Here is a 20,320-nt window from a genome sequence, read left to right on the forward strand (position 1 = left end):
TTGGGTGACACCTGTATCAATTTATCTATGCCTTAAGATTCACTCCAAAGGGCCTACTTAGGCGCACACCTATAAAGACATGTAGACTGTCAGATACATGGAACAGGGCCTTCTTAGAAATGGCCCCACGGTGGATTTCAGCGACATGAGATTGGGCCTTGAAGACCCACCTTGTTGTCATGGCCTTTTGGTGGCTAGTTGTAAAGTAAGCTATCAAAATTGTTGCTGTCTTTTTTTGGTATGCTTATGTTATGCTGGACAATGTGTAGCTCCTTTGCTAGCTTTTAGCAGTGGATGTTTTAAATGGTATTAAATTACAGTCATACCTTGGTTCTCGAACAGAATGCATTCTGGGAGTCCATTCGAAAACCAAGATGCGGCTTCCGATTGGCTGCAGGAACACACTGCAGCCAATCGGAAGCCATGGAAGCTGCGCTGGTTGTTTGGCTTCCGAAAATTGTTCGGAAACTGGAACACTCACTTCTGGTTTTCAATCGCTCGGGAGCCAAAACATATGAGTTCCAAGGCATTCGGCAACCAAGGTACGACTGTACATTGCATTGGTTACTTTTTTAATGTTTGTTTTGTAAGAGTGGTATCCAATGTTAGACCTGCTCGGAACAGCCCCACTGAAGTTACTAGACATGACTAACTTAGATTCATTCATTTAAATGGGACTACTCTGAGTTGGTCACATCCCTGTGCCAGTGTGCCACCTTGTGAAGAATGTCTCTTAGTAAGCAGGTTATACATCTCTTAAATAAATACATACAAACTTGCAGTTTTAAGAACACAATGGATAATACTGGGCTGCGGTGCCCTTTTAGATGCTGAAACATTGTTGTGTCATTTATTAATTTATTTTAAATAATCATACTTAGAACGGCATAGCCCTTGCCCACATTAGTGTTCCATGCGCTAAACACACTAACAATGTGTTTGCATGTAGAGTTAGCAGGCATGCTGCCGTTGTGGTAATTCTATGTGTGAGTGGCCTCACATGATTTATGCAATTTGTAGTGAAATAAGTCTTTGCAGCCTTCCTCACTATTTTGCGCCATGGATGTCTCATCTTCCAAGATTCTTGATGCTGATGACTCGCTTGTGAAAAAACGACAACAATTCACCTTTGCCCACTTTGGTCCTTTTTTGTATGTGTGTGACTCAGGTTTAGTGAGTCACCGACAGTTTTCCCATTAGCCATTGTGTTCAACCCCAGGAAGTCATCTGAACACTGAGGGGATGCTTTTACTGGGAGATAAAACTCTGCTCCTACTCAACTATTGGCTGTGGACATGGTTTCAAAGCCAGTCCCAGGTGAGTCACTTCCTTGAGTAGACACTGATCTGTATTATTAGCCTGCCTTGACATGACACGTTCTTGCCAGAGCAGGAGTAATTGGCACATAAGTTCCCCTTGTGTTGAAAAGAAAAGAGAACCCACCCCCATTGCCTGCTCAGAAAACTCTTTTTATGCACAACTCTGTATGTTTACATCATGTTTCATAGATAACATTTGGCCGGGGGGGACGGGGACTTGAAATGTTAATGTTGTGATTACGACACTAAGATAACATGGGGGAAAGTTACTAAGCAATTTAGGGGTTTATGATTGTAGCTTAAGGAAATAATTTTCCTTGAGCATCTACAGGACATGTAGGTACAGTATATGTGTTTATATATTTTAAGGTGTAGCCTGGTGACTGAACTCTTCATAGATGTCAAAGCTTTCAGTTGAAACCACTTGAATGGTTAGAGGCATTTTTAGATAAAAGCAAATTGTCTCCTCTTCTTCAGTGCCACCCCCCCCCAGCATGGTTTGATTTGCTCTTTCTGGATCCAAAATGGCTGATCTCCTTTTTGCTAAGATATCTTTGCAGGCTTACAGCAGACTTGTAGTCCACAAAATTTCCTAAGGGCATAATATGAGCCTGTTGCATCAGGCTAGTGACCCATCTAGTCTAGCATCCTGTTCTCTCACAAGCCTGTGAGAAGCCTGCAAGCTGGTCATGAGCACAACAGCACAACTCTCACCTCTTAGCATTCCCCAAGGAACCCATATTGTCTCTGAAATCAGAGGTAGGACACAGCCACCATAGTGGGGAGCAGGAGAGCTGAAAGTAATGCCAATATATTTCACATTGAGCAACAAATGTGCTGCTTTGGTTTCAGATAGTACATGGGTAGACGGGTCTAAAAAGCCTGGGACACAAATTATCATGTTCATCTAGGGCAGCCTTTCTCAACCTTGGGTCCCCAGATGTTTTTGGCCTACAATTCCCATCATCCTTGACCACTGGTCCTGCTACCTAGGGATGATGGGAGTTGTAGGCCAAAAACATCTGGGGATCCAAGGTTGAGAAAGGCTGATCTAGGGGCTGTGGTGGTATATTTTGCTCTAGGAAGCTTAGTTTGGTCAGAATCACTTCTAGAGTTAACACTAAGTACATTATTTCTGGTAAATGAACCACCATAGCTGCTAGAGAGCTGTGAAAATTTATGTCCTGGTCTTTTTAGATTCGTCTTCCCATCTATTACCAGAAACCAAAGTGGCACATGGGTTGCTAGATGTGATTTCTGTTTCCAGCTCTTCTACCCCACTACTGTGGTTAGTAGCTATTGATTGCCTTGCCCTCCATAAAGTTATGTAACCCTCTTATAAGAATGTAGTAGCCTGAAAACATTTTATTTTTTTACTAGTCTAAGCTAGTAGCCTTTGTTTTCATACCGGTTATAGAGGCGGACCAGTGTGGATTTGCAGGCTAGTAAAAACAGACATTACCTTCTGCCAAGCACACTGGTGGTGAAATGGGTTGGAGTGACCTGCACTGTCTCTACCAGTCCACAAAGTGTTTGAGGAAACTTCCTCTGCAGGTAGCATGGAAATTAAAGCAGCCTGTTGCCTGCCTAAGGTGACCAGGTGAACATTACTTAACTGGGGGAGTCGCTTCCTCGCATCTCTTTCCCCCTTGAGATTCAGTCAGTGTTTCAGAGTGGAACAAATCAATCAAAATCAAGGGAACATTTGCGTCCTCCTTACGTTTATCCCCCTGAGGTTCTGATAACAGTGATTCAGCAAAGTACACGACACCTCTGTCCCCAGGAAGAGAGCAAGCCAAATAATGCCATTTTTGTTTCCAGAGCTAAGCAAAACAAATTTAAAATCCCATGTGTGACCATGGGGAAAGTTGAAGCCTCATTGAAATGAACATCTGTGCAAAAGCACAACCATCCTATTGTGCAATGGCTGTTCATTTCAGTGGGGCTCAAATGGAAGAACTTCAAGGTCAATCTGACCTCACAGGTCAGATCTGTGTCCAACTCTGCCACCCTTAATGAAGCCTCAGCTGTGTCACTGGAAGCAGCATCCTCATTCTGCCACATGGTCTTTGCTTCCTAAGAATATTCTATCTCTGTGATTGAAAGTGCATTGCATTTATTTATTTATTTAGAATCACATTTGTATCCCACCTTTCCTCCAATAAACTCCAGGTGGCATACACAGTTGCCCTCTCCCCATTTTATTCTCACAACAACTCTGTGAGGTAGGTTAAGAGGTGGTAACTGGACTAAAGTCTCCCAGTGAGCTTCATGGCCGAGTAGGTTTTTGAAACCTTGCCTCGCAAGTCCTGGCCTGACACTCGTAACCACTGCACCACACTAGTACAAAGCACATTCTAGAATTGTTGGTTAGGCAGAAGGAAGAATGGATTCATGGTTTACTTTGCAGCTCTTTTTCATAAATGGAGCATTTTTCATATAGTATTAATGTTGCCTGTTCTTAATATTGGCTGTGTGGTTGTGAAGACCCTTATTCCCCCCACAGAGCTATGATTCCAGAGTTCCTTGGGAGGAGAGCTTGACTGTTAAACCACTCTGAACATACTAGCTAAGTGAGAGATACAGGGGTCTCCTAACAATTCTCGCTCCCCCCTTACCAAACTACATTTCCCAGGATACCTTAAGGGAAGCCATGGCTGTTAAAGTGGCATGATAGTGCTTTAAATGTACAGTGAGGATATGACCTTAGATAGTAACTCGGCAGAATATTCTTTCTGATCAATGTTAAGAAGATTTTGCATGGTTATATCCCATGCAAAATCATCTTAAGGGGGCAAAGCCTTCACTTTGTATTTTTGCAGGGCTTAGCAACTGTAATGATTGCATGCCCTGATTTATTGGCTGCCCCCAAGATACTTGGGGCACAGATTCTAAAACTGTGGCAGTTTCCAAGTAACAAATATGCTGCTTGTTTCTTTAAGTTGACATCATGTTTACTTAGATACAGCAGACCATGCTATGTTTTGACCATTTATTTTATCTAGTACATTTTTGTCTCTCCCTCCTTTCAAGGAGATCAGGGCAATATGCATGGTTCTTTATACTTGCAACAACCCTGTGAGATAGCTTCGGCTGAAAGAGATACAGAGACAGACAGAAAGAAACAAATTGACCCTATGTCGGCCAGTGAGCTTGTGGCTGAATGGAGATGTGGACCTAGACTTTCCCAGTCTAACACTCCAAACCCAGCCTTTCTCAATCTTGGGTCCCCAGATGTTCTTGAACACCCATCATCCCTGATCACTGGCCTTGCTAGCTAGGAATGATGGGAGTTGAATTCTAACAACACCTGGACACCCAAGGTTGAGAAAGGCTGCTAACCTCTATGGTTAGCCTTTCCTATCCTTGGGTTACTGGGCAGGTGCAATGGTTGTTACGGGGAAAGAGCAATGTTGCTTCAGCAACAACCAGACTGATACTGAACCCTATATAGCTGCAGCAGCTATGTTCCAATTCACCCACACTGAGGTTAGAGGGACCCAGCTTGGTCCAGTAGTCTTCTACTCCAGTGGAGAGATTCTAGCCCACCGGGATCTCTTGTGAATGTAGTCTTCCAAGTCCAAGACAGCAACACTACATCCACAGGCCAGAGCTCGTTTGGTGGAAGCATTATTGGTGCTGTTCCCTTTCCTGAGTGCCATTCCCCTTCTGATGCAGTCATTGATCTTGTTGAAGAAAACAGGCTTTGACAGTTTTCATTCATGGGCTATATACTGATATCACTGAATGCTGAATTATGCCATTGTGTAATTTTGAAAACGTTAAATAACTCCCTTGCAAACACCAACATCATAAACATTTTTTTAAAAAAAACAGCTCGCAAACTGGCACACAGTGGTGTTTTATTTACTAATTGCACATTTTGGATGTGGGATTCATTAAAACTGGCTCAGAGTTTCACAAGCTTCATGGCTGGGTGCCTTTTCTGTGCTCTGCCTCATGATGGACTGTAAATCAAGGGAAGGTGGAAGCATCTAAATCATTTCTGAAACTATTGTAGCAGATAATGTGAAAGGCCAGACCAACAGATGAATGTCTGGCATGTTGAGGAATGTTATTATTATTTTATTTTTATATGCCACCTTTCCTTCAAGATGGCATACATAGTTCTCTCCCTCTCCAGTATATTCTCACAACAACCCTGTGAATGTAGCCTAGGCTGAGAGGTGATGATTGGCACAAGCTCACTCGGTGAGCTTCATGACTCAGTGTGGATTAGAACCCTGTTCTCCCAGGTTCTAGTTGGAACACTCCAACCACTATACAACATGACCTGTTACATGACCTGTTATATTGGTGACGGTGCAGTGCTCAATCCCATTGTGTGGCACCAGTATAATCATCCAGATGGGCCAGTGTAAGGAGCCTTTGATGAACCACATGTATACCTGGGAACTGAACGTGGTTGCCAGGTTGAAAGCCAGAGAAAGTGCCTGCAGACCCAGCATCAGCACAGAGTACCTTGGGAAGCTGTCAAGGTCCCAGCAGGGCCCATTACAGCTGCTTGCTCTGGACTCTTTTTCAGGTGGCTGGGTCTGGGAACCTCCATTTTAATTCCCCACATTGACTCCGATGGGCATTTTGGGAAATAGAAAGGCTAGCTCTTTGATCAGCCTCAGTCAGGTGGGTGTCATGAATTACTGGGAGCTGAGCATGGCACCGTGGATGTTCTTCAATCATCATACATTATTAAGCTCCTGAAATTGCAGGAGGCAGGGCAGATGTCAAGCTGTGTGCATGCTCCTCCCCGGATTCTAACCTAGCATTCCCAGAGTTGAGATCTCATACAGTCTAATGGCTTTGCAGTAACCGGTAGCATTGTTCTGCTTTGTTTGGTGGTTCATCAACACAGGTGCTGATTGCACAGTCTATAGGTCATGTAGGATCTCAGCTCTCAGGTTTGTCGAGCTCCAGCTACCTGCAGTGTCGCAGGAGTTGTGTGTGGAAGGGAGTCTTCTGGTCCATGGCGTGTCTGTTTTAGGTCTTGCACTAGAAGAGCATCCCCATCAACTTGGTGGTGTGCAGATGTTTTGGACTACAACTCTCCATCTGCCGCAGTTAGCACTGCCATGAGATTGATGGGAGTCGTAATCCCCCCCAAAATCTGCTGGACACTAGGTCACAGGAGGGGGGAACTGCACTAGACTGCTGCATGAGAAAAGTCATACCTTATCCAGTGATGGCTCTGTAATGTGCACAAGCTCTTGTATAGACAAAAAACACAAAAACTCCAGAAGCCACCTATCAGAGCACTGTGAATTTTTGTGCAAGCTGTTATATAATGCTGTTTTCTCTCTACTCAGTGGTGTTGTTTTTTTTAGTTGACCAATAGATGTGTGGTATTCTTGATCCCCATATCATAATTTCCATTTCTTCTTCTTCTTTTTTTTTTTAAAAAAAATGTGGCATATTTCATAAGAACATTTTGTGTTGAAGTAGGTTAGGTGAAATATCAACTAAATTTAAAACCAGGCTGACTGACTTCTCATTCTCTAGAGGGGCAAAGCATATGTTCAAGCAGGTTCTTAGTCACTGCAGCTGCTTTCAGTCTGGTGCCATGATTGTACTGACAAACTACACAAAGTATCACAGTGGTGATAATAATATGACACTAAACCAAACCAAACCACCACAAACTGGCTAATAAATGTAAAAGGAAATTTACTAGAATAATAACTGAATAAAGATTGACTAATAACCATTCAAACAAGCAAAAACATATTACAATGCCATGTGCAGATCAATACAGGTTTTGTCAAAAACATGGAATGAATTATATGCATGGTGAGCGTTTCAATGTCTGAATAACTGAACCATTCAACAAGTGGCTAAGCATTGAACAGTGTCTTGATGCCAACAGGAGGTTCAAGGCAGTTTGTTAAAGATGAACTCAATGGAGAGTTCTTCAGTAGGTCTAAAGTTGACACCACCCTGATGAAATGAATGTGGGTGGATGAAGGAAGAAATTGGATGAAATGTTCTTCAGTAGGTCTTATATAACCACCACCATGACGGAATAAACACAGGTGGGCAAATGAAAGAAAGGTTGATAATAATTACGATTGTTCAATTGTTGAGAGGCCTCTTGCTCATATACTACTTTATCTAAAACCACAACAGCCCCTCCCTTGTCAGCCTGTTTGATAATGAGACCTTTCAGGTGCATGGCTGCCTCCTGGCTCACTGGTAGACAATTTGCCTTGCACCTGAAAGGTCCCTGGTTCAATCCCTGGTATCTCCAGATAGCGCTAGGAATGGCCCCAGTTTGAAACCTTGGAGTGCTGCTGCCAATTATTGTAGATAGCACTGTACTAGATGGACCAATGGTCTGACTCATTCTAAGCAGTCTCTTATGTGTGTGATCGTGCTCCCAGGCTTGCAGAAAGTGTTTGGAATTATATGCTGTATTTTCTACCCATTATTATTTTGCCTGTCTTGTCCTTGCTGCTGCATGGAACAGTGCATGACTGAGACCTTGTATCTGTAAGTAAAGGATTTTAAACTTACTTAAGAGTGTGGTCTGCTCATGGTGGGAAGGGAAGAAAGAGGTCAGCTGCTGTGTGCAGCTGAACGGGATGAAAAGGTCTGACAACCTATATTCCTAATTCTTTAGTGTGTTGCTTATCTTTGTGAGTTTAATACTCTGCTACTGGGGCTTTTGGTGTGCAAGCCACTTGTTTTGAATCCTGGTACCCAGCCAATTATTTTGTTGTTCACCCACAAATGTGGGTCCACAGGGATTCATTTGTTTTAATTCCTCACAAAAACAAACTTGGAACTGGTATTGGTTTGTGTAAGTGGTAATAGTATGAGTGCAAAACAGCTGCAAAGTAACAACTATTATTGATGAATTAATACAGCCTCCATGTCTCCAGCAAGATTTGCAATGTAGCCTCAGTATAATGGGGTTACAGCCTGGTATGTCCCCCACCTCTGTGTCCGGACCCTGAGAAAGTGTTCCCTACTCAGCTCCTGTTTGAATAGACGACATATTCTCTAGATAGGATCTCTCTTGTTTTGCTTGAAAGACACAAATGCTTTATGGTAGTTCCTTTTTTGTGGTGGGCTGTAAAACTGACATTCTAATTAGGTGTCATAGCAAATGTACCTGTCAATGTTCATCATTTCGTATCACCCACAAAGAACCTCTTTGGATTTAAGCAAAGGCAAATGCTCTTCCATGTTGGATAAATGAAGTATGTGGCTTGTTCAGATGATGAGTGTTCCTGTAACCCATCTCTTTCTTCCTAACACAGTAAAGGTTAGGGGGAAAATTTCATTCATTCATTGGCTGATCTTGGGCTACTCGCTTATTCTGTGCCTCAGTGTTCGGCAGCTGTAAAATGGGACCAAAATGGTCTCTAAATGGTATAAATGTAGTATAGTAGTATGGGAAACAGCCCTACTAGAAAAATTAACCAGCAACCTAAAACTAGCATGGGGACAAACAGAAGAAGATACCTTCACCCCCATATGGTCCCCCTTCATCACACACACAGCTCAACAAGATAATGACAAAAACCTACTGACAGCATACAAATCAATATGACTAACCTGATCCAAAACACCCACCCACCCCACTCACACAGAAAACCAAGATCAACACAGCCAACCACAAAGGAACAAGCACACCCTACGTCAATCGCGACCTCTCACCGCCAAAGAAACACAAGCGAACAACAGAGAACCAACACAAACGATGCTGACACCAAATCCTACATATACTAAGGAAAATAGAAACATCGCCTCCCCACCCCACCCTCCCACCCATCCCACTCACCTCCTCCCCCCCTTTCTGCCTAATGTTTCAACAACCAAAATTGATCTGTAAAAATGTTACATGGAAAAATGCGAGAGACATTGTACACTTTTGTAAACCAAGAAACTCTTTAATAATAATAATAATAAATGTAGTATAGTGCATATACATGCACTCCATGTATTTTACATGCTATGCAGTGTGTGGTTTACCTTGATGCTTTTGCCACTGGGAACCAACTGTATGCATGCTCATCCATTTTCTTGTGGCACATTTGAGCTGGGATTTTGCTGGCCTCACCGCTGTTGGGCTGCCAGATTACACCATCAGTTCCACCCTCTCATGCACAAGTGTCGTTATTTTTGTCTGTATGGCCAATGTCACATGCTGAGCTACCACTGAGCCCTTTTCAGAATTGGAGTATGGCTCTAATACGACTACACTTGAAAATATTGGGTTTTTTTGCGATTTGCTGAAAATAATATGATCACCTGCAATTCTGGAAAACAACAACAACAACAGGTTACTGCGATCCTCTTAAAATCACTGGGAGCAAACCCACTGAAAACAATAGCATTGGTCTTGAGGATCAGTTTTAAAAAACAAACAAACAAACAAACAAACAAACAGCATTTGATTCACTGGGATCACAATTTAAAATGGCACAGAGTGATTTCTGCTAAAATATTTTGAGAGATAACCGTGCTACTCTTGTGTCTTGTTAATGGATTGTTCACAGCTCTTCAGAAGAGAGCAATACAATTTCTGATGGAGTGAAATGGGCTACAAGAACAGAAATACAGACATGTGATCACTCTGTTTGGTACCCAAATACATTTGCCCTGTCATAATACTGGCATCTTTTCAAGGTATGTTGTCTGGGTTGCTGCCAGGGAGCAGTGCACAAAATGCAAGAAGGATACAGCTTTGTGAAAATGAGCACAGCCACACACACACACACACACACACACACACACACACACAATGCATATTTTAATCTCAACAGTGTTTTCAGTTCAATTGATATGATTCCAGAGGATCTTAAGTGTCCTCCCGCTTCTGAATTGCATTTGATTCCTTTCTGGTAAATTTCCCGTCACCTCATACTGTGGAGCTTTCCACTCAGAACGGCAGCGTTGCATGTTAAGAAGTGGTCATGCAAGCAAATTGAGATAACCTGAATATGTCATTTCGCCTGGCTCTCTCTCTCTCTCTCTTGCTCTGTCGCTCTGTTTCAAAGCAATGTGTGTTGCATAATGGCCGTTTTCACCTTTAATTGCCTCGAGATTAAGCAACAACCAAATCATCGTTCTCTATAATGGCAACCCGAGGATTTATAGTAACGTGAGTGGAGCGTTGAAGGATGTGGCTTGCTCTGTTTCGATGATGCGGGATTGCTCTCAGCAGCAAGCTTAGTGTTTTCTGAAAACATTAGCAGCATCGCTGATGTAGCTGTGCCAGCCTCTTTCGCTACTAGATGACTGGAACTGCACACGGGGGGGTGGGGTGGGGGCAAGGGAACTATCTTTGAGATCTGATCTTTCGAAAGGAGCTCGCTCATCATTTGCTAAATGGAAAAACCTGATGTTTTCCTTGCTGGCCCAGAAGATGCCTGAGAGATAGAGAGATAGAGTGATGCATTGTTATAAGGCAGAGAATGCTTTCTGGGAATAGAAAGGTCATGCATCTTGGGATCGGGGAGCCATTCCAGTCTCTAACCAGTCACCAGGTATGGCCTTGTGGTTTATATTCATATTTGTGGCTTGCATTATTATTTCAAACACTGCCTTTTGCATTTCTTTTATGTTTCTTTTTTTAAATGGGATCAAGTCGTCATGTTTTTTAAATGCTGGATTCCATGTGGGATTTAGACTACTGGTAGCTTGTCTTAAAATGCAAGAAGGTATATGTGTTTGTGTTTGTGTGCGTGTGCGCACATTAGGAATAAAAAGTCATAAGGGTATTTTAAAAGAGACCGCAAATATTCACGGCTACCCTATCTGTAATAGCAAATATTCAGTGTGTAGATGTTGTTCTGCTCATGTCTGGTGACACATATATGCACCAGTTCCATGGAATAAAACATCAGAACTGTGAAATAGCTCATAGCATGAATTTGGAGGTTTGTACTGCTTGTTGGGCTGACTATACAAAGGTCATTCGCACAGTGGCATGTTAATTAGGATTGCACATCCTTTTCATGAAAGCACATTGTGAACCATCCTGTTTTATGAAAAGTGGGCTGAAAACAGCCTATCACAATCATGGCTGGGGATAAGCCATTCTGCATAAGGCATATTTTTTAAAATAGTAGATGTAGGTTTGATTATTTTTTCGAGGCTTGATGTTTACATTTCAAGCAGCTGCCTTGCTCCTCTGAAGAGTGCAAGGATCTTCCCCCCCTAACAACTTTTGTTGAGAAAAGCACACACAAATGGCTTGAGAAGCTGAGGTGGGGCTTGATTTTAAAATATTGAATATTTAAAATATTTCAAACCTTACAAATATTTATATATTTTTACTGTAGCATTCCTTCTCTTTCTTTATTTTCTTTTTTTGCATTCAGCCCTCACCAATCCCATTGCTATCACAGGTTTTATAAAACCTGCAGCAAAGTTTCAGAAATGGGAAGCAGGCTGGGTCTGTATTTTATGTAACCTTTCAACCACCATAGTGTCTCTAGCAGCCTATTTTGATGTGCAAGGGGTGGGTGGTGGGGGGCGGGCAAAGAAATTGAAAACAGTATAATCAGCTTAACCATGTTCATTGCAAATGGCGCTGAATAGCCAAAGGTAGGGGCTCTTGCTTGTGCATCGCTCATAGTGTGTAAGGAGATTATGTCTAAAAGTAGACACAAATGTGATTCCTTTCTCTCTCTTTCTGGCAATGGCTTTGAATATCAACTTAGCTGCTTCTGACTTGTTTGTTGGACATTTCCATGGTAACCTGTTAGGATGTGTCATTAAGCAGTGGTTATTAAACTTCCCACCCCCTCACCCACCAGACCATTGCTGAGGAATTGGGACCATTTACCTAATGATTTTTCTTCCTGTTATAGCAATTGTGAGGTGCTATGCTAGATGTTTTTCATTTTTAAACCGAGTTTTCATTGCTGCTTTTATTTGTTTTGTTGAATTCCATGGAATTTGGACTTCACTAGGATAAGAAATAAAAGAAGCAATTTAAAAAACCCAATTTAAATCTGGGTGACTATTTAATGGGGTGGATGTGCCGTCTCCTTTCTTCAGTCACTAAACCGCAGATGACATGACATATGCAGATCACCTGATTACAGATCACCTGACCACTGGTGGTCCATCCACCACACTTTGGGGACCCCTGTTTTAGTGACAATAATATAAAGGGCAACATTGGTTATATTCCTGTAGCATTTCATGTACAGTTGATGTTCAGTTTCTGCAAGTGATGCTCTGATTTGGTCCAGGAGGTGGGTGTTTTCTGACCCTTGAAGGCTCACAGATTTTTAAAGGGTGAATATGTTTATAATTCAGAAGGCAGATATATAAAAAGTTCAGTGGTTTGGTTATTTTTTTAAAAATTGACACCTATTAATTCTTTCCTCTAGTTGCTTACTTTCTTAGAAATGCATGTTGGAGACCCTGGCAGAGGTCTATAGCTATGGCTCACCCAGGAATCTGGTCAATCATTTTTAATTAAAAACATATATTAAAACAATATTTGTTTTGTGGCTTGTAACTGTAATTGATATGTTTCCTGGTGTACTTATCCAGCTTATGTTTTGATTAACAGTAGGGGAGATGAACACATTCTTAAGCTTGATTAGTTTTGGAATGGGTTTAATGTTACTTTTACAGTTGCTACAAACCATGTTTAATCATTTTTCAGAATTGAGTTTTGGAGAATTTTAATACAAGGAGTACATTCTGTTTCTTGGCAGCTGCCTGAAATTCCTGTGAGTTTAGGTATTCTGGTGATCTTTCAGGCTAGTTTTGATTTTTTTTTCCCATGAGGACCAGATCATCTCAAAATGAATATGGTAGAGCTGGAAAAGGTTCAGAAAATGGCAGCCAGGAGGATAAGTGGTCTCGAGCAACTCCTCTATGAGGAAAGGTTTGGAACTTTTTTCCTTTAGGAAAAAAGACAAATAGAAGGGACACTGTGCATGGTGCAGAGAAAGCTATGCAAAAAAATAAATAAAATTCTCCCTGTTTTGCATATGAATAGAACCCAGGCTCATCCAGTGAAGCCAAGTGGTAGAAGATTCAGGATAGACAAGAGGAAGTAGTAGATGGCTTTCAAATAGAATTAGCTGTATCTGCCATTAATCCACCTATCAGTGGCCAGTGGCATTAACTGTCTGTACTCAAACCTGCATGCCTGTTAAAATCAACGATGTAGGCTCTTTTCAATTGCCCATTATGAGATTGGTGAGCACAAGGAGCAGGGCTTTCTCTGTGGTGGCCCCTCAATTTTAGAATTCTCTACCAGCTTTCCCCTGTAAGGCTACTCCATTTCAGGCCTCCAGAAAGGACTTGATGAGCCACTGGCCTGGTTTGCAAGTCACATTAAGTGGAACCGTGGCTTATTGTGAATGCTGATATGTTTTTATTTATGCAGTAATAAAATACAATAATACCGGCAATAATAAGCACAAATGCTTCTGAAACCTCCAAGTAGCTTTGTATAATAGGCTTAAGTGAGATGGATAGCACCACCAGAGACAGAATGAGCTATTACCTAAGATAGTTTATTAAAAGGATATTTTGTACATTAAGAGAGTAATGGTTTGTTTGCTTGTTGGAAGCAGCAATAAAACAACTGTTAGCACATGCAGTATCCACACTTTGAGAAGGCTGTTAAAAGAATCAAATGTGTTCAGAGTAGAATGGAAATAATATAAATTGATTGAATGCTTAGTAGGACTTAAGCATGGGCAGCGTGAACAATTATTAATTATAAACCATTTATTGCTTTACATAGCTTTGAATCTTAGAGGAAAACTGAAGTTCTGGTATGTCAGTGTCTTATTTTATAAAACTTCAGGACTGTGTCTTTCCATCAGAACTTGGTATCTTCTGTTTCTCCCATTGTTGACAGTTTTTCTTGTTTTGTTTTCTCTGCCATACGTCTTAATATAACTCTGGGGTTGTCACCTTTCTTTAGGCAAAATAAAGGACAGTTTGGGCAAAATATAGGACATGCTGTGGGGCTAAAAATTACTTTACCCGGTGCAGAAATGATTTCAAAGCAATCCATTACTCGCTCTCGCTCTCGCTCTCTGTGATTCAACCTGCATTCATCTGTATGTGGTTAGACTCCTCATGTTTATTGAGAAGCTAATTGTACAGAGTTCTGGTGTATAGGGAGGATGCTAAATGTGCGTAACTAAATGTAATTAGAGTCACCTTCATATGTTCAAAGAGCTGACACACACAGGGATGATGGGGCAGACGTTGTGTGTGCACCTCCTTCACATTTTAAGCCCACATACATACTTTTGAACACCTGAACAATCTTACCTACAAGGATTAACATATCTGCCTTGTGTTGTCTGCTTGCTTTGAACCCCCTCTCTAGCAACCAGTTCAGCTGCTATGATGCCATGGGATGTTAATAAGTGTTCTAATGGTCCAGAAGGAATGTGGATATGCAATACACTTCCTGTGAGAGAAGAGTAAAGGGCAGAGGTGCAGAGATACGAGGGACTGTCTGCTGTTGTCTGGAAAGTTTGGAAGTACAGTTGGGAGCATGACCCAGATGCATAGGGAATGAAGGGAGAAGGGAAGAGAGGACAGCTAGCAGAAATGTGAAGGCACAGTGGTCAAAAGATAAGAGTTATGAGGGAAATGGGTGGAAGACAAGGGTAGGACATGGAGGAAAACCTCAGATGGGATTTGGGAATAATTGGGCCTTTCTATTTGGACAGGATGAAAATAGTGTGGCAAGGAAGTTGTGGAGGGTGAAGCAGTAGATGTCAGAGGAAATGGAGTAATTGTGAATTTCACATATTGATTTGCACTAACAAGACAAATCTTTGACTGCAGGTCTTCAGTCTGTTATATCAGTCATGTGCTTATTCCCCCCCCCCCCCCAGCAACAGCATTGCTCCATCTAGTACCGGTAATCTGTAATGGAAGGTTGCTGTTCTAAGGGCAGCTCATCAATATGTCTTCCTATAGGCACTCTGCTGTAACAGCAAACCATGCATGAATGTTATTAAGCATTAATGAACCTTGTGACACTTCTGTGAGCCATAAATATTTCCCCAGCTGCTTTGCAGAAATCATTCTGGCACATCTGGGGAGAATGAATCTAATTCACCAGAGCAAGATGGCTTTCTGCCATGACTGGCACATTCTTTTTTTGTGTGTGGCTGTGTCTCTCAAACCTGTTGAACTTGGACCCCTTCTTTTAAACCTCCTGTAACACCTGGGTCCTACCTTTGCTGGAGGTAGAGGTGACTGACAGCACACTTCTCTAGGACTTAGCCATGTTGACACTTACTTTTGAATAGGCATGTCTAGGGTTCCATTCTAAAGCTCAGCCCAGAAAATTAATTTGCACTGCCAGACAGGAAGTGGCTTGCTGAGTGGGGTGAAGCCAGCTTCCTGCCTTACTGCGAAGGGTGAGGTGGTGGTGGTGGGGCCCAACAAGGTGCAACTGCACTGGCAGGAAGGGCAGTTTGTTTTTGCTGGTACATTGAGACTTTGTGCTAACCTCTTCACCTCTCCCAAAAAGCACCAGCTGGAAAGCTAGCCGAGTGCCACCACTCCCATTCGGTGAGCTGCTTCTGATGCCAGGGCTCAAATATATAGAGACTTCATTGATTCTTACTGTTGTGCTAAGTTTATGTAAACAGGTAAATAAATACAATGAAAAGTGGGCCTCGTCCCACACTTTCTTGCACTGATTGAACTACAAAGATCCATAGAAACAGCCTTCTGAATTACTTGCTAGATCAGTCCAATAAATGTGATGCATACACAATGCGCGTCTGAGTTCAGGCACTGCGTCAAAAGAAATTTTCTGCCTGTCTATACTGTGAACAGAAACAGCAATAAAACAACACAACCAAGCAGAGCCAAAGGGTCACGTATCATGCGCAAGGCATGGAACTCTCAGTCACAGACTACTAAGTTTGGAACAGACCTTAGGTAGTGTAAAGGCTCTCAGTCTGCTGCTTGGATCCATGCCTTTCTTGGTCCTCATCTTCACAGTTGCATCACTTACCGGTAGCTATTTGCTGAGGCTACTTCGGTCTTCATTAGTGCTTGGCATTTCTCCTCTGTCCGCAGTGTCAGCTCTGTGCAGAACCCCCGGACAGCAGTTTTCTTCCAAAGCCCCAGCTCAGACATTAAATGTAGTCTCCCCATGTCTCCAGTCAGTCATCAGCGTTGGGTCCCATATCTTGTAAATCAGAGTTACCCAGTCACTGAAGATGTATCTGGCATGTCTCCAATTCACAGTCTTGAATGCAGATACAATAAAAGGTTATTGTCATTCACCGTGGCAGGGTTAAAAAAAAAAAAAGAACAATGCAGACAAAATGAAGATTCAATAAAGAAACATTGGAAGTTGTATCACTTAATGAAGCTTGACCTGCTGCTCTAGGATCCTTTGAGAGGAAGGACAGGGTAGAAATGTAACAACAACGACAACAGCAACAGCAATAAGAGCAGCAGCAGCAGCAGCAACAACAACAACAACAACAAATATGAATGGCAGTGCACTTTTTGCCTATATGTATAGAAAGAGAAAACTGCAGTTTATGACCTTATTTCTTTTCTACAGTACAGGTATATCAAAAATTGAGGGTAGGATCCAGTTAAGACAAACTTAAGACAAGGAGAGGACCATGAGCAATATCATGGGAGGGATGTTTCTAGGACCAAGGTGCAACAATGAACCTTCCTTATTATTTTTGCTGTTGGATGCTGCATGTTGTTTACATAATAATGTTATATTTATAGAATTGGAATGTGGCTTTTTCCTGCATGCTATTATATTTGCTGTCGCTTTGCTATGCTGTTACAAAATTGCTACTGTTTTGCTGTGCTACGAAATCGTTGCTATGTTATTGTTTTGCCATGCTATTATGAAATGGTTTTTTGCAGCGTCTGAAATGCATCCCTGCTTCTTTGTTGTAAGCCACATTGAGCACAATTTCATGTGTGTGGAAAAGTGGCATACAAATAAAACGAATGAATGAAACTCAAGAGTAGACCCCTTGGAACAAATAGAGTGAAGTTAGTCATGCCCAATGATTTTAGTGGGTTAGTTCGGGGCCTTCTTAAACATGTTGCTCTGTGCTGCAGGGAGCCATGTTGCTTGCATGTTCCAAAATTGAAAAAGAAAAGGAGGAAGATGTATGGCCAATCACGCTCATGGAACATTTTGGGATTCCAGATTCTTTCAGTCACTAAACCTATTACTCAGAAACTGCTTGCTGATTTGTGGCCTGTTCCATAAATTCCATGCATAGTTCTCAATGGCACAGTGCTGGGTACTTATCTCTACTCTTGCCACATTTGCCCATAATAGAACAGACACGAAAGCTACATGTACTTGATGCATGTAGGGTTTGTAGACATTTCTACATGGAAAGGAGTTTCTAAAGGAAATTTGTCTTGTGCTCCATTGACCTGCGAAAGCATGGTGCTGTTGTGAGAATTTATTGTGTTGATCTAGCAGCGTAGCTTTTCAGAGCTTATTTTATCTGCCTGTAATATTTTGTAGCATTCCAAGATTAAACTGACCTAGCCAGAAGGAAGGTAGGGGGTGGTAAATGAGATTAGCTTGGTGGCAGTGCTAATACTTTTTGTGTGTGTGGTGTGTGTGTGTGTGTCTCAGATTTGATTCCCAGCATGCACCATCAAAAAGACCATGTAGCAGAGATGATGTGGATAGTCTGACAAGTTTATGAAGACAGATTCATAATTGTATTGGTGGTCTACAACTTAACAAATGTTATAAAAGGGTACCTGCAAATGGTGAAATCTATATCAACATACTTCTCAGTGAAGTTCCTAGTGTGCATGTAAATATAAACCAGACTTATTGCTGGGTTTATATATGGAGGAATGGGGTTCAAATCACCCATAAGAGCTTTGGATAACTTCCTAGCTCTCATCAGTTACTCATTAGTGAAGGGAATGATATACTCTTCCCAAGAACGTTATGATATTAATTGAATAATTTCTACAAATGGATAATTGTATAAAGTAAGCAGTGCTAGAGAATTCTTCAATTCTGAAGACTGTGTTACAGCAGCAAATCACTGTTTTTGAGCAAACATAAGCTGCACCAAGTTGCATTCTCCTTAGCAGTCAGAGTATTTTAATTTGGAATTAAGATAGCCTGGAGTGCATGACTCATACCAGTTTATTTTTAAACCTTAGCTTCTTTCTTACCGGCGCTGAGGGTTTTTTCTCTCCAGTATATGCACTTGTGCATGGAAAAGCCAGAAGAACTGTTATCGAATACAATTTCCCCCTTTAATATGTGTGTGTGTGTGTGTGTGTGTGTGTGTTCATGTTCTAAGGCTGCAATCCTAAACGTATTGTGGAAGGAAGCCCCATTAAACACAGTGGGCCTTACTTCTGAGTAAGGATGTATAGGATTCTGCAGCACTCACGTTAATTACCCACTGTAATGGACAAATAGCTAAATGAGTTGTCTAAGATTAGGTAAGCTTTTCTACAGCATAATTTGAAAAACAAATGGAAAAGATAATGGAATTCTCTTTTGGCAATGATGTTTGTTTCATTTTGTCTCTGTGCATGCGCATGCAAACTCACAGATATATATATATGTATTATAGGTGTGTGGGGAGACGCAACAGCAACCATCTAGTTGGAGTTTGAAATAAAATGTGGAAATCTACACAGATCTCTGTAGATATCAGTGTAAACCTGTGGTTCTTGGCCAAATCATGGTTGCTTTTTTTACAGAGAAGTCTGCCTGTCAATTCAGATATATTTGGCTGGAAGTGTTCCAGCCTTCCCGAACATGTTGGTACACTCACAATCTGAAATCCTGTAGGATTGTTAAAACTCCCATTTATACTTAATTTTGGGCAGAGAAATGCTAATAAATCAACGAGGGAGGAGTCCCGTAGAAGGGAAGGGTTAATATGAAAGCTGGGAAGGAATATATTTGGGGTGAGCATGGACTGGATGTATGTTTGAGTGCAGAAGCTTGATGATCCAGGGGTGTTATTCTCTCGATCCTTTGTGCCAGGCCCTAGATCCCTTGCCCATTTCCCCTTTTAAGAAACAAGATAAAAATGGGTAGCTGGCATTGAGACCCCAGCAGCCTGCCATCTTGGCATGCCCATAACTACTCAGTACATTAATGATGATGGTGATGCATATGCATTAGTTGTTTTCTCAGAGTGACCTCAAGCTCCTTACCACAAAATCGATTAAGAACATTGAATAAAAATCTAAATACTCAACTATACAGATAAAAGGGCAAGGCTTGAAGATCCTACCCCGCTGGAAGAGGCCAAAATGCCAGCCTTCAAACAAAGGGCAAAAGCTCATGTAAAGAGAAAAGTTTTTGCCTGATGCTTAAAAATAGACTTTTATCCAAATTTGTGTCAAGGCCCTGTGCCCTGACTCCAAGGCCAATAACTCTGCTATTGATGCTAGAAGAAATGAAGAAACTCCAGTGTATTGGTGGGTTGATGGAAAGGGGGCAAGTACTGGCTTTGCTTGTAAGAGGTAATAGTGTGTTTGTGTGTGTGAGAGAGAGAGAGGGGTGGGGTGGGGTGGGACAAGCAAGTAGCCAGCCTTTGCTTCAGGGCATTATGAGAAATGTAAATTATGACCCCCAGTGGGAGCTGCTTTTTTCATTTACCACAGTGCCCTAGAGTGATAATGAATAATGAATATGTGTCATGGCTATTTAAGAGTTGCTCGTAGTGTCCTACATCTACTGCCAGGTAAGCCCACAGCTATGGTGCATTGACATAAGAGGGGAACTCCTAGAGGGCACTTTCCTGAGGACCTCTCCATGCCTGGAACCAACCCTGGGATGGATGATCGGTAGGCTGATAAACGAGAGAGGACTTTACTGCCTTTTTGGTTCACTAAAAGGATGGACTCAGTTGCCTTCCAAGCTTTATGGCATTCTCTCTGTTAATCTCAAGTTCAGTGAGAGAATAATTTAGAGATCATTTCTCAGATTTTAGATTAACTCCATAGGCCATTACTGCAGTTATTTTATGACCCATATG

The 20,320-nt window shown here is 41.8% G+C and overlaps 1 protein-coding gene across 7 annotated transcripts in view; it reads left to right on the top strand.

Annotated features, from left to right (window-relative positions):
- The window catches only part of SLC4A10 (solute carrier family 4 member 10), a 159,925-nt gene that overhangs the window by 31,092 nt on the left and 108,513 nt on the right, over nt 1-20,320 (top strand). The window contains exon 1 of one of the 7 annotated variants that reach the window (XM_033165919.1): nt 10,319-10,828. The exons of the other annotated variants lie outside the window; for them this stretch is intronic. Within the exon in view, the coding sequence (XP_033021810.1) occupies nt 10,757-10,828 (72 nt within the window). The 5' untranslated portion in view covers nt 10,319-10,756. Of the gene's footprint in view, nt 1-10,318; nt 10,829-20,320 lie in introns of those variants that run through there. 7 annotated transcript variants of the gene reach the window in all.

This window comes from Lacerta agilis, chromosome 1 (assembly GCF_009819535.1).
Source record: "Lacerta agilis isolate rLacAgi1 chromosome 1, rLacAgi1.pri, whole genome shotgun sequence".
Classification (NCBI taxonomy): domain Eukaryota; kingdom Metazoa; phylum Chordata; class Lepidosauria; order Squamata; family Lacertidae; genus Lacerta; species Lacerta agilis.